Here is a 14,492-nt window from a genome sequence, read left to right as displayed (position 1 = left end):
CGCGTTGCAATGAATCCAGCACTGGTCTGGTTAGCGCGGGAGCTGTTGCCGGGTCCTTGCAGGGACACGCCGGACCGCTAGGTGGCGAGAACAAAGGCGAAGCGCAGCCGCACCTGGGCGTGTGCGTCGGGGCGGGGCATGGGCAGCGTCCAGGGGCGGGGCCTGGGCTGTCCGGCCCACTCCCCTGGGAGCGCTAGCGGTGGGCGCAGGCGGCCATGTCCCGCCCTCGCGTGCGCCTGGTGGTCACCGCGGACGACTTTGGTTACTGCCCGCGACGCGATGAGGGCATCGTGGAGGCCTTTCTGGCCGGGGCCGTGACCAGCGTGTCCCTGCTGGTCAACGGTGCGGCCACGGAGAGCGCGGCGGAGCTGGCCCGCAGGTGAGGGGAGGGCCCTAGCAGGGCGGCGATCGGCTTGGGGCGCGCTGCTCCGCGGCCGCCAGTGCTCCAGCTCGCGCTCCGCCCTCAGGCACAGCATCCCCACGGGCCTCCACGCCAACCTGTCCGAGGGCCGCCCAGTGGGTCCGGCCCGCCGTGGCGCCTCGTCGCTGCTCGGCCCCGAAGGCTTCTTCCTTGGCAAGATGGGATTCCGGGAGGCGGTGGCGGCCGGAGACGTGGATTTGCCTCAGGTGCGGAGCCGCAGCTGCAGGAGGATGCTCGCGAGGACCCCCAGAGCTCCGCCCGGAGGGTACTGTGAGGCCATTAGGAGATGGCGGTGGATGACTTCTTCATTTAAACACTGGAGCGGTCACACGGCAGCACGAGGAGGGTGTCCTCGGCAGCTATTCCCGGTTGCTCAAGGTGTCTCTCGCTCGCCCTCTAGGTGCGGGAGGAGCTCGAGGCCCAACTAAGCTGCTTCCGGGAGCTGATGGGCAGGGCCCCCACGCACGTGGATGGCCACCAGCACGTGCACGTGCTCCCAGGTGCGTGGTTGGTGATCCCAGTTTGGAGGGCGTTTACTCCCAGGTGGGGCTGGGGAAGTAGGGGTAGTTCGATGCCCCCAGGTGAAGGGACGTGCTCCTCCTAGACCCGCTCCGCCCGCAGGCGTGTGCCAGGTGTTCGCCGAGGCGCTGCAGGCCTATGGGGTGCGCTTTACGCGACTGCCGCTGGAGCGCGGTGTGGGTGGCTGCACTTGGCTGGAGGCCCCCGCGCGCGCCTTCGCCTGCGCCGTGGAGCGCGACGCCCGGGCCGCCGTGGGCCCCTTCTCCCGCCACGGCCTGCGGTGAGGCTTCCCGCCCTGTCTGCTACCATAGCTGCCCCAGTCCCTCCGCACTGACTATTCACCTGGCTAGCTGTGTCCGTTTCTCAGCCCGGAAGCGAGTCTGGCGTCGATCGCTGCCGCCACCCCAGTTCCCCCCTCCCGTCCCCCGTCCCTACCCTACCCTATCCTACCCTACCCTAGCCTAGCCCTGGCCATGGCCCGGCCTGGCCCCGCGGCTGATGCCCCGCCCACTACAGGTGGACAGACGCCTTCGTGGGTCTGAGCACTTGCGGCCGGCACATGTCCGCTCACCGCGTGTCCGGGGCCCTGGCGCGGGTCCTGGAAGGTACCCTAGCGGGCCACACCCTGACAGCCGAGCTGATGGCGCACCCCGGCTACCCCAGTGTGCCTCCCACCGGCGGCTGCGGTGAAGGCCCCGACGCTTTCTCTTGCTCTTGGGAGCGGCTGCATGAGCTGCGCGTCCTCACCGCGCCCACGCTGCGGACCCGGCTTGCCCAGGATGGCGTGCAGCTTTGCGCCCTCGACGACCTGGACTCCAAGAGGCCAGGGGAGGAGGTCCCCTGTGAGGCCACTCTGGAACCCTTCCTGGAACCCTCCCTACTCTGACCCGCTACCGACAACCAAGCACTAATCCCCTTACTACCAAGCAAGGGGAGCCAGGATTTAGTCCTGGCCCAGCCCAGAACCGGTCCTTGGAGCAGGGTCTGTTGACTTCCCTGGGTAGGACACTGCCACGTCTGGGCCCAGGTCCTCATGGCTCCAAATGGTATCTAGAGTTTGAGCAGCCTTCTTGGCTGCAGGCGGGTCCATCCTGTGGCAGCGGGCTAGGGCCCGCAGAGCATTTGGTGCCCCTCCATGCTGCAGTGCAAACACCTTCACCACTGGGGCAGTGGGGAGAGATGGCTATATTAATAAAATAACGTGTGTCTTTCAAACTTGGGTGGTTTATTAGCTCTGCCTAGGAGACCCTCACAGAAACAAGCAGGGACAAAGACCAGCTCCCTCTTGGCTCAAACCACTCCAGGAAATGGCCCATTCTCCATTCTGGTTTTGTTCATTTGTTCATGCTGCGGTTTTCTTTATTCCTTTTTAGGGGGTGGGAGTGGGAGAAGACTGCCCTCACCAGGCTGCTTTTGAAGAGGCATAATACTATAATCTCAGTAGTGATTTTTAGAAGTCACCTGTAGGCCGAGTGCGGTGGCTCACACCTGTAATCCCAGCACGTTGGGAGGCCGAGGCGGGTGGATCACCTGAGGTCAGGAGTTTGAGACCAGTCTGACCAACATGGAGAAACCCCATCTCTACTAAAAATACAAAATTAGCTGGGCGTTGGTGGTGCATGCCTATAATCCCAGCTACTCAGGAGGCTGAGGCAGGAGAATCGCTTGAACCCGGGAGGCGGAGGTTATGGTGAGCCGAGATTGCGCCATTGCACTCCAGCTTGGGCAACAAGAGTGAAATTCCGTCTCGAAAAAAAGAAAAAAAAAGAAAAAGAAGTCATCTGTTTAGATGTAAGCCATTCTAGGGGATAGGCGTGAGGAGACCCTGCAACCCCGTGGAAATACATTTAAATTTTTCTAGGAGGAGCAGTCTTCCCAGGAAATGGGATACCGAGGTTCCTAACTTGACCTGGCAGTGTAGGGATGCCCTGTGGACTGGGGCCCCATGTGGCTTCGGCGAAAGCTCCTGAGGTGCAGGAGCAGATGGGGAAGGCAGTGGGAATCCTCTGGAGCACAGAGTCCTTCTGCCCCACTCCGGAGGATGGAAAGGCAGATGGAATACCATGTGGTTCTTATCTCATTTCATGAAATAGCATCTATGAGGCAGGCACCGATCTCCCCATTTTACAGGGGTAGAGGCAGGAGTGGCAAAACAGGGCTTTGAAACTACTCATTCATTTATTTAATGTGCACCAGGCCCTAGCCTGGGCCAAACATGGAATCAGTGGCCAAGAGAGCTCTCACCCAGCCCGGGTCATGTGGCGTTCTGAAGGGTGAGTGTGGGATGTCTCTCCGCCTTCCTGCTTCTACCCACCCATGCCCCATCCCCTTGACTGCAGCTTCAGTCCCTTTTTCTGGCTCCACACTCGTCTTCCATCTTGACCTTCACTAGACTTGGACTCTCCCATCCACAGCCCTTTTCCTGCTTTCTTGCACCCATGCTTGTGAGCTGGAATCACTGTACGGTGGCTCCTCCTGCTGCCTAGCCTCCATCTCCTCGCCTCAGCCTAATGAGATCCGGCCACACTCCTGGCTGGGGCTGGGAGAGGGGTGGCCTGAAGTTAGCCGGGGGCACAGATGCTCCCTTGAGGGGCTTCTGTTATGGAAGTGTTCTGAGAGGAGCAGGCAGCTGGTTGTGCAGCTCTAGGCTCAGGAGAGAGGTGTGGGTGGGCAGGAGAGATCTGGGTGTCTGCACAGATGCTAGATGAGTGGCTACTGTCACCCACGGAGGGAAGGAGGGATGAGCAAAGAGCCAACAGCAGCCCTGGGGATCATGAACTTTTTTTTTAAAGACAGGATCTCATCCTGTCACCCAGGCTGGAGTACAGTGGCACAATCACTACAGTCCTCGATCTCTCCAGGCTCAGTTGATCATCCCACCTTGGCCTCCCGAGGAGCTGGGAACACAGGCATGTCTGGTTCATTTTTTATTTTTTGTAGATGGGGTTTTGGCATGTTGCCCATGCTGGTCTCAAACTCCTGGGATCAAGAGATCTGGTCACCTTGGCCTTTCCTTCAGTGTTGGAATTACAGGCGTCAGCCACAGCGCCCTGCTGACCATGAGCATTTGAGTGAAGTGAAGCCAGGCAGTGGCTCACACCTATCATCCCAGCGCTTTGGGAGCCTGAAGTGGGAGGATTACTTGAGCTCTGGAGTTCGAGACCAGCTTGGACAACACAGTAAGACCTCATTTCTGTTATTTTAAAAAGAAAAAATAATGGCTGGGCATAGTGGCTCACGCCTGTAATCCCAGCACTTTGGGAGGCTGAGTCGGGAAGGCTTGAGGCTAGCAGATCGAGACCAGACTAACATGCCAAAACCCTGTCTCTATAAAAAATACAAAAATTAGCCGGGTGTAGTGACACGAGCCTGTAGTTCCATCTACTCAGGAGGCAGAGATAGGAGGATCGATTGAGCCTGGGAGGTAGAGGCTGCAGGGAGCAGTGATCATGCCACTGCACTCTAGCCTGGGCGACAGAGTGAGCTCGGCTCAAAAAAAAAAGAGTGAAGTGAGGGGCCACAGACTCACAGGATAATCAGGCCCACCTGATTATAATGAGGCCCTCCTCACGAGGAGGTGAAAGTGATAAGGACCTGTTAGGGTGGTGACTTGTGGCCCACGGGGGTTGTGGGGGCAGCAACAGGGGTATGTCTTAGCCAAGTGGTTCACTGTTACCCACCCACTCAGCATTCGTGTCTGGAGGGTCCACTCTGTGCCAGGCCAGGGCTGGAGCTGAAACGGCCTGGTCTGCAAGGAGCTCCCAGTCTGGTACACACAAGGACAGTCATCCAGTGACACAGGAAGATGTAGGAGAAACCCGCGGCAACGTGTGCAGCCACAGGGCGGTTTCCGAACCTGGCCAGCACAGGGTGGGGAATGCTCTCTGCAAGTGACTTCCTTCCCAGGGCCTCAGTTATGGCCTCTGCACGGTGGTCCTTTCCACTCTGATCCTCTGAGGCCTCCAGGGTTCCTTAGGAACCGTCAGTGAACAAGAACACATTCCAATAATCTGGGAAATGGCCACTTACCAGGCATGGCCTGGGCCAAGCACTGCACTGCACTGGGAGCAATGGTACCCTCAGCTCCCCTCTGTTCCAGGTTGGTGCCCTTCCCCCACACCATACCCAGGAAGCAGGGAGAGGAGGAAGAGGTGGGCAGGACAGGGTGGGAAATGCAGAGAGCAGCTCTGGCTTTCTTTTAGGGCTGGGTTAGATGGCACCAAATGAAAGGAGCAGCAGCAAGGGGCAGCAGGTGACAGAAGTCAGGCTGCGGCAGGTACAGGAGTGATGAAATGGATGCTTATTTCAAGCTGAACAATTAATAGTGAACAAGGCCAAAACTGGTGGCTGGTGGCTGTAGGAAAGAGGAAGTTGACAGAGGGGCTTAAAGGTCTCTGGCTTTGGGGAGGGGGGTAACTGGCTGTTTCTGGGCTCAGAGGGACCCTGTGGGAGGAAACGTGCCAAGTGGTGGAATGCAACAGGCTCTGCAGTCAGAATGTGAACAAAAACAGGCCAGGGGTCTTGGTTGTCTTTAAAAGCAGGGATAAGGATGCCACAGGGCTCTCCTGAGGCTCAGAGGGTAAAGTGCTAGGTATGTTAAAGGCTAGTAAAATGACACCCCAGGAAGCTTCCTTCCCCAAGACCTGCAGATCCAGCTGACAGTGCAGGCCTGGTCTCAGCAGGTGTCAAATTCCAGGCAGGGAAGGCCTGGCCAAAAAAGTCCTGGGCCTGGCTGAGCCCTTGCTGAGTCAGCACCACTGCTGCAGCGCCTGGCAGCGGGCTGCACTGGGGGACTCAAATAGTGTTTCTGGCTGGCACCATTCATGGACATGGTCCAGCTCCACCCTCAGGCACAGCCTTATTAATTCTGTGACCTCTTGGGACCCCAGGTTTGCCTCTTCAAAACACGGATCGTAACACTCCCAGGGGGCTCCAGGATGACTCCCACATGTAAGTGATGCACCCACACGTTATTCCCTGTCCCCTCACAAGACATCCAAGAGCGCCCTCTGCAGGCCCCGACTGTCTGGAGTCTCTGGCTTTCTCGTTGATTATACCTCATCTCCTTCCCTCTAGGGAGGCAGGAACACCTCTATGTACCTCTTTTGGAGAGGCTGGGAATGGGGAGAGAGATCAGAAGCCCCAGGACCTGGGCCCCAGCCAGCCCTCCCATCTCCAAGAGCACAGGCCCCTGGCACTGCCCGCTCCCAGGAAGGAAGAAACCCACACGACTAACCAGTGTCTGAGAGCATTTTTATTAAGGGCAGCAGAACGGGATCGCAGCATCTTAGAAAGCCTATTCTCTGCCGTGGTGGGGAGTGGGGAGCAGAGGGAAGGACCCGGCACACTTCAAGAAACCAGGCGGGTGTGAATTCCTGAGTGAGCTAGGGGCAGCAGTGGGTGGCTGCTCCACAGCTCGCCCCTCCTCCAGAGGACCCAGCTTTTTGGTTTTGGAGCAGCCAAGGCTGTTCACCAGCTTGCTCAGAGCCTACCCTGAGGGCATGGCTGGCAGGAGCAAGTCGCCCAGGCCCGAAGGAGAGACACCCACTGGCTCGAAAGCCAGGCCTCTGCTGACGGGGCCAACCCTGGGGTGCCAGTGCCAGGGCTGAGAGTCCCTGAGGGGCTGCTGGCACACAGGTATCCTCCCGTGGTGAGCAGAGCGCAGTGAGGGGGTGACAGGCAGGCAGAGCTACGTTGGCAGAAATATGAAGCAATGGGACAGTTTCCAAGAATGGCAACATTTCTGGATCCAGAGAAGCAACAAGAACAAATGGTGGCTTGTTTGGATAGTTTCTGACAGAATTTGGCATTTTATTACAAATTGGAGTGTGAGTGAAATAAAATCCATCATCATTTTTCTGCTAATGAAGAGACATATACGGAAACGCCAGCCCGGTGCCCTTGCCATCCTGGGCACACGAGTCTCCAGAAACCTGCCCTTGGCGTACCTAGGACAAAAGAAGCTGAGTTCATGTACACACCACAGGGGCCACGCGCCTGAATGATGTTAGGCTGCCTAACCTGCCCATCACTCCCCACTTCTGCACAGATCAGACCGGAAAGATCTAGAATTAAAATTAAAACAAAAAGCAAAGTTTAAAGTCATCTTCTCCACAGGATCTAGTCCCCCCAAAAGCCAAGAAGGGAAGCCACCAGTGGCAGAAGCGGGGTTGGTGACACACGGCATTTGGATCGTCGGCTTCCTTGGGGTGTCAGAGTGACACGGATTCTCTACTAGTTTGGGGACAATCCCATTTGCCTTGAAAAGACATTAATATTCAAATCTTTACAAGTTTATCTGATGATAAATTCTAAGGTCAATTTTTATTTCTACAAAAAAAGGCAGTCAAAACAATATAAAACACATTGAAAGGATATTACTGAGTGAGCTTCAAGTGGAGCTTGACTCTGCAAAGGCTGTGAGTCCAAAGGGAGAGGAAGTCCGTCTTGTTCCCGGGCTGGGCCAGCTGCTCTGGAGGAAGGGGTCAGCAGGGGCCCAGGAGACCCCAGACTGGTGCTTTAAATAGCCGAGTCCTGCTAATTCCAATCCTACAAAGGGTCAAAGTGTGCCGAGGGAGGGCTGTGGCGGGGCCGCTGCACAGAGGAAGTGGAGAGCAAGCTCCGTGGCACATTCAGATGAAACTCGGTGACAGATGAGCTGGGAATTTCAAACGGACATTCTGGCTGTAGCTTTGCCTGCAAGGACCAGCAGATCTTCTACAATGGCTGCAGGAAGAAGTGCCAACCTGGGACATCAGGAGCCTTTCTGGCGAGATTCATCACACACAGTGTGCACAGCATCCTCCTGACTAGCAGGCCCATTTTGGGGCCACCACAGACCTGTGATTATAGGGTTTGTCTGTGCAGGCCAGGCCAGAGGTCAGTTACACACACTGACATCAGAGCTTGCCCAATTAACTGATGTTACTGTGGTAACATCAGCTGGAGATTCACACAAGAACTGAGGAGAAGGACTGGAGGAGGGGTGTGGCTGTTTGTTTTTAAAATTTTTAAAAGGATGTTATAAACTGGAGTCAGGAGAATTTAAACCAACTCCCACACTGGACAACAGTCCCACACGTGCTAAGAAAAGCCACCAGGACCACCAGGGCAGTCTCTTCTCTTTTGTGGAGGCGGGCCCCGGGTCTGGGGAAGTAAGTGAAAAATAAACTCGGTGCCAGAAAGTGGGAGTGGCAAGGGTAGGGAAGAAAGGGAACCACAACCTTTTTTTTCCTTTTTTTTAAACATTATGGGCTAAATGCAACTTGAAGATTTTGGATAAAATTGGACAAGAAAAGAAACACCATTCTTTTGGAATAGATTGAAGCAGTGATTTTTAAAACAAAGAGAGCAGAACTAGAACATCTTAAATTTTTAATCCTTTCTTTACAGGTTACCTAGACCACTTTTGATTAAGAAAACTGTAGAAAGTTAGTAACTGCCACAAGCGAACGCCAGGCGGTGGCACGTGTCAATTTCCACAGAGTCCTGCTTTGCGGGGTGTCTGAATGCACTGCACGGGGCCTCTGCTCACACTTGCTGGAACCAATCGTGGCAGATTTTAGTCCACAGGTCGCTTTTCCCCATATTTCTTTGTAAACTCTTCAGCATTCTTACAGAATTTTTTACGGTCCTTAGAGTATTCTTCAGCTAGGTCAGCCCGAAGCGGGTGCTCGGGCTGGGGGTCATTCACCAGTGCTATGAGGGACTGGATTACTGCCAAGAGAAGGACAAGGCATGGGGGGTTAACACAGTCTCAGAAATGGCACAGGCAAGAGGCAGCTAATCCCAGGAACAAAACTCTGGCTTTACCACTGGTTTATAGCTAATGTGCTTTTAAGCCAAAGCAGCCTATCTATCCAAAATTCTGACCACCAGAAAACTCATCCTTCCTCTGTGATTAGGAGACATTGATGGACAACAAATAGCTAACACTACGGTGGATAATTGTTCACAGTGATGTGCTTCCGCCTCCAGGAAACCTTCCTGACCTGACACCTGGGGAAGTCTTAGCCCTCAGTCACTCCCAGCCCTTTTTTCTTGGCAGGGGGTTGGGGAGGAGGGACAGGGTCTCACTCTGTCACCCAGGCTGGAATGCAGTGGCACCATCTTGGCTCACTGCAGCGTCAACCTCCTGGGTTGACCTCAAGCAATCCTCCAGCCTCAGTCCCCTGAGTAGCTGGGACTAGAGTCGCGCACCACCATGCCTGGCTAATCCAGTCCTCTTGTGTGCTCTGGAGATAGGAGGCCTAGCATTGAACTGCTCACTCACACACACACACACACAGGGTCACTTTCTTCGGGGCAGGACTGGGTAGAACTTCCCTGCATCAGCCCAGCACCCAGCACCATGCTCGGCTCAGGGAAGTTTTGGTTAAGGTGAATGAGTGGGCACTAGAAAGAAGGGTATGTGGCAGCACTGCACTTATCAATGTGCAACGACCCAACTCTGGAAGACCCTTAGGAGTTTCTGCACCCTCCAGAAAGGATCACTGGGGCCAGCCAATGGGAAGCTGACAACCGCCATCGCATCACACTGTCAAGACCACATGCAGCTGTCACACTGATGGCTCTGATGGGTGCGACAGTACTCCCCCTAGGTGCCATAGCCCAGATGTGCTCCAGGGTGGAAGGATAGTGGGGAATCAGAAGCAGCTGCTACCCACACCTCCTCACATACTTTGCCACAGCTGACCCCAACCCTGTCAGGATCAGCATCCTCAGAATGTTCCTTCCCATTGTAAAACAGTGCCCCTCTTCTCCGAACTGCTGATGCCACAATTCCTTTATTGAGGGCTCGTATCGTTCACTCAGCATTACAAGAAATGGACTAAAATGCTGATGCTAGCTAGGCAGATCACCTGAGGTTAGGAGCTCAAGACTAGCCTGGCCAACATGGTGAAACTCCGTCTCTACTAAAAATACAAAAAATTAGCCAGGCATAGTGGCCCATGTCTATAGTCCCTGATACTCGGGAGGCTGAGGCAGGAGAATCGTCTGAACCCAGGAGATGGCGATTGCAATGAGCCGAGATCGTGCCACTGCACTCTAGCTTGCGTGACAGAGCAAGACTCTGTCTCAAAAATAAATAAATAAAAAATAAATAAAACAAAATGCTGATGCTGGCTGAGTCATATGCAAAGGCACAATCATTCAACAGCACATAGTGAGGGCCACAGCACAAAGTACTCCTGGCCTGGTATCCAAAGCCCACCTGCCTAACCTCTGCTTCTTACCATGCCTGGTGAGAAGGGAAAAGAGAGAGCTCCTGTGACCACAGCGGGTAGAGATGAAGCAGTGGGGCAGAGGCGAGGAGGGCATGGCGCATGCAAGGCTGACAGGTTCCACGTTTGTTGGGGCTAGGGGATGGTTGGGCAAGGAGGGTGGACTGCCAACAGCAAGCAGGGGCAAGGGGACTGGAAAGCTCTCTGCAGGCCAGGGTGGCCTCTAATTCAGTCTCCAAGCCTCCTCAGGGGTAGATGGTATCACCTCCCTGTACAAGCCACCTAGAGGCAGCAGGCCCTGGAGGTATATTTTGAGTTAATAAACATTTATTTAATTAATAAACGAAGCCCACCCTTGGCTCACTGGCCACAGTGTATTCAGTGCACGCCACCCTCGGTGTGAGACTGCTCCCTTTTCCCGGCTGTTCTTGACTTCAGGGTTGGAAACTGAACAACAGTCGCCTAAGAGCACAAACAGGTGGCTCCCTTTCTTTTCCCATGATTAGAAATGGCTCTGTAACAGGAGAATTACCACTGTATTAGCATTTTAGAAACCTTGCTGGGCTAAGGACAGGCTGAGTACTTTGTCAGGGGCACGCTCAGGAGTTTTCACCTCACTCTCTGATATGAATACTTAGGCTCTCTACTTCTCACTATCATCACCTTGGTGACTAATGCAGAGGTTGGTGGCTCATACCTGTATTCCCAGCACTTTTGGGAGGCCAAGGAGGAAGGATCACTTGAGGCCAGGAGTTTGAGACCAGCCTGGGCAACATAGCAAGACCTGGCCTCTACAAAATTAAAAAATAAAATTAGCTGGGCATGGTGGTACATGCCTGTACTCCCAGCTCCTTGGGAGGCTGAGGTGGGATGATTGCTCAAGCCCACAATATTGAGGCTGTAGTGAGCTGTGATTGTGCCACTATACTCAGCCTGAGCAAGAGCGAGACCCTATCGCAAAAAAAATTAAAAAATAAAAATTAAAAATAAAAGACCTATTTCTCAAAAGATGCCATTTGTCTATTTCATTATTTTCTAAAGTTTCACTTTCACTAATTTGATCAAGTCTTAATTTTTTTTTTTTTTTAAATTGAGAAGCAGAGATGGAGTCTGCCTCTGTCGCCCAGGCTGGAGTGCAGTGGCGCAATCTCAACTCACTGCTACCTCCCCCTCCTGGGTTCAAGTGATTCTCCTGCCTCAGCCTCCCGAGTAGCTGGGACTACAGGCATCCACCACCACACCTGGTAATTTTTTGTATTTTTAGTGAAGATGGGGTTTCACTGTGTTACCCAGGATGGTCTTGATCTGCCTGCCTCGTCCTCCCAAAGTGCTGGGATTACAGGCGTGAGCCTGTAACACGTGCACTGGGTACTTCAAATTTTTTGCTGCTCTGCACATGCGCACATCTGTGATAGACCAGAAGTGCGGAGAATATTGATTTTGGGGCTACAAAAAACTTTAGTGAGTAGGCAAATTCACAAACACAGACTCTATGAACAATGAGGCTCAACCACAAATGGAATCATACAATATGTGGCCTTCCATGGATGGTTCTTTCATTTAGCATATTTTCAACATTTATGTACTCTAAGACAGTACTTCATTGCTTTTTATGGCTAAGTAAGATTTCATTGTAGAGATACACTACTTTTTTGTTGTTGCTTGGTTTTGTTTTGAGAGGGAGTTTGGCTCTTGTTGCCCAGGCTGGAGTGCAGTGGCGCAATCTTGGCTCACTGCAACCTCCACCTCCCAGGTTCAAGCGATTCTCCTGCTTTAGCCTCCCAAGTAGCTAGGATTGCAGGTGCTCGCCACCACGCCCAGCTAATTTTTTGTATTTTTAGTAGAGACAGGGTTTCACCATGTTGGCCAAGCTGGTCTTGAACTCCTGACCTCAGGTGATCCACCCACCTCAGCCTCCCAAAGTGCTGGGATTACAGGGGTGAGCCACCGCTCCCGGCTCACATTTTGTTTATTCACTCACCAACTGATGGACATTTGGGCTCTTTCCACTTCCTGTTCATTGTGAATAATGGTGCTATGAACATCTGTGTACAAGTTTTTATTGAGCATATGTTTTCATTTCTCTTGGGTAGATATAGCTAAGAGTGGAACTGCTGGGTCATATGAGCATCTTTTCATATTACTATTTCTTCCATTATGCTTACTTTTCTGTACTTGTAGATGGCTAAAGTTAGCTAGAGGTTGTGAATTGAGGAGGTCAAAGAACTTCAAGGCTGGATCTGGAAGAAGCCATAATTGGGAATGCCGAAGTTTCTAAGGACAAGGGCAGGAGACAAAAATCACGAGCAGGTGCTCTGGGGACAAAGGAAGAGCACTGGAAGATTACAGCAGGAGGGTGGCACAATTGGCTTTCTCTTTCTTTCTTTCCTTCCTTTTTTTTTTTTTTTTTTGGTACACACAGGGTTTCACCGTGTTGCTCAGGCTGGTCTCAAACTCTTTGGCTCAAGCAATCTGCCTGCATCAGTTTCCCAAAATGCTGGGATTACAGGCGTGAGCCACTGTGCCCGGCCTCAAGTGGCACTTTCACTTACCATATTTAGGAAACAAATGAAGGAATGGTGAGGCATTTGAAAGGGCAGGGTTTGCAGGACAGTGGCAGCTGAACAGCAGTCAGGAAATAGCACCAGAAAAACAGGGACACCCAACATATGAAGAATCAGGCAGGTGGGAGAAGGAATGGCATGTCCAGAAGAGCTGCCATTTGGGAAAAGCAGGCCCAAGTGGGTCTGAGGAGGCAGCAAGGGGACTCAGCATCCTTGCCTGCCTGTCCCACCTCTGCCATCCTGTCTCCCATCCTGCATGCTCCTCCCATCAAGAGCTGAAGTCTATTTTCCCTCTCATTAAATCTGGACTTGCCTGACCAAAAGAATCTGCAGAAGCGACACTGTACCAGTTCTGTACCTTCAACCTGGAACCCTGACACCACCATGCTCTGAAAGCGTTCAATCTAGCCTTGTGGAAAACACGAGAACACAAAGAGAACCAAAGTGCCTTAGCTAATGCCATTTCCACACATGTGCACGATGCCTACCAGCACTTCCCAGCCAAATTGAGTTCTCAGCTCAATACAGCTGCATGAGTGACCCCAGGAACGAATGGTCAGCTGTAGAACCATGCAGCTGAGCCCAGCCAACCTCCAGAGTAAAAACTAATAAACTGGTGTTACTTTAAGCCACAAAGTTTTGATAGGGGTTATAATGTAGTAATAGATAACAAACATGGGAATGTGGCCATCAAGTGCCAGGAACATTCTTGATGCATGTGAGGATGAATCAAGGCCATGCCACAAACAATCTACATAATAATGTTCTAGGAAGGAATCCTCAACTGTTCCAAATCACAAAATAGCAATTCTGGCTCTGTCCATCGTGGCACACAGAAAAGCTCCTGTACCAAAATTTTTACCTTAAAAATCCCAAGTCAACAGTACTTTTTATAAAAAAATTAAAAGCTGCCTCTAAGTTATTTGGCTCTTTAGGGGGGAAAAAAAAAGCAGCCACAGTGTGAAAAAGCACAGCATTTTGGCAATGCACCTGGAGAGGAAGGTAAAAAGTGAATTATCCTGCCACGGCCTTCTACACAGCAGCCCCATGAGAGGCGGCAAAGCACGTGCATCCATCTCCTGAAAGCCTCCCTGGCCCTAGCTCCACCCTCTCAGTCTACAGGTAAGGAAGGAGTCCCAGAACTCTTTGTGGCCAGAACTTGAGGTGCAGGGCTTTCCTAGGCAGCCTGGCCTAGAAGGACTGCCACTCCCCAGGCACGGTAGTTTAACAGACATGACTCAGCAAGGACTCCAGGAATTATTGAACACTCTTGATCAAATGCAGTTATAGGTTTTCAACAGTGCTAGGAATCTGTATTTAAAAAAACCAGGTCGGCCGGACATGGTGGCTCATTCCTGTAATCCCAGCACTTTGGGAGGCTAAGGCCGGTTGATCACCTAAGGTCAGGAGTTCAAGACCAGCCTGGCCAACATGATGAAACCCTGTCTGTACCACAAATACAAAAATTAGCCGGGCATGGTGGCGGGCGCCTGTAATCCCAGCTACTCGGAAGCCTCAGGCAGGAGAATCGCTTGAACCCAAGAGGCGGAGGTTGCAGTGAGCTGGGATGGCACCACTACACTCCAGCCTAGGTGACTCTATCTCAAAAAAAGACAGGACACGACACGACATGACACAACAAGACCAGGCCATGTGCACTGAGAACTGTGTCAAGCTTTTATAAACATCAACTTGTACACAAACAAGGACCAAGCCCACTAGAGACTCTTCTGCCCTGACCGAATGTTTAGCACCCACTCCTTT

At 52.8% G+C, this 14,492-nt stretch overlaps 1 protein-coding gene and 1 long non-coding RNA gene across 2 annotated transcripts; one reads left to right on the top strand and one right to left on the bottom strand.

Moving 5' to 3' along the window:
- Window positions 1-172: 172 nt before the first annotated feature.
- YDJC (YdjC chitooligosaccharide deacetylase homolog) lies at window positions 173-2,155 on the top strand. The gene is made up of 5 exons (XM_025398819.1): window positions 173-379; window positions 468-627; window positions 822-921; window positions 1,043-1,220; window positions 1,457-2,155. Exons 1-5 carry the CDS (start codon window positions 216-218, stop codon window positions 1,824-1,826), a joined length of 972 nt encoding a protein of 323 aa, XP_025254604.1. The 5' UTR covers window positions 173-215; the 3' UTR covers window positions 1,827-2,155.
- A 4,021-nt stretch (window positions 2,156-6,176) lies between these two features.
- On the bottom strand, window positions 6,177-12,439 carry LOC112632808. Its single transcript, XR_003121448.1, has 2 exons — window positions 12,330-12,439; window positions 6,177-8,656 (listed from the first exon to the last, which is right to left on the bottom strand). It is a non-coding gene; the product is annotated as an uncharacterized LOC112632808 (long non-coding RNA).
- Window positions 12,440-14,492: the final 2,053 nt, after the last annotated feature.

The sequence above is a fragment of the Theropithecus gelada genome, chromosome 10 (assembly GCF_003255815.1).
Source record: "Theropithecus gelada isolate Dixy chromosome 10, Tgel_1.0, whole genome shotgun sequence".
Lineage (NCBI taxonomy): Eukaryota > Metazoa > Chordata > Mammalia > Primates > Cercopithecidae > Theropithecus > Theropithecus gelada.
Note: the sequence above shows the minus strand (reverse complement) of the source record. Positions and strands in the feature narration are given on the sequence as shown.

Excerpts from the sequence above, each read along its gene's own strand:
- YDJC (XM_025398819.1), top strand. The coding sequence starts at position 216 with ATGTCCCGCCCTCGCGTGCGCCTGGTGGTCACCGCGGACGACTTTGGT. Across the intron at positions 380-467 it reads GCGGCGGAGCTGGCCCGCAG|GCACAGCATCCCCACGGGCC; the intron begins GTGAGGGGAGGG and ends CTCCGCCCTCAG. Across the intron at positions 1,221-1,456 it reads TTCTCCCGCCACGGCCTGCG|GTGGACAGACGCCTTCGTGG; the intron begins GTGAGGCTTCCC and ends CGCCCACTACAG.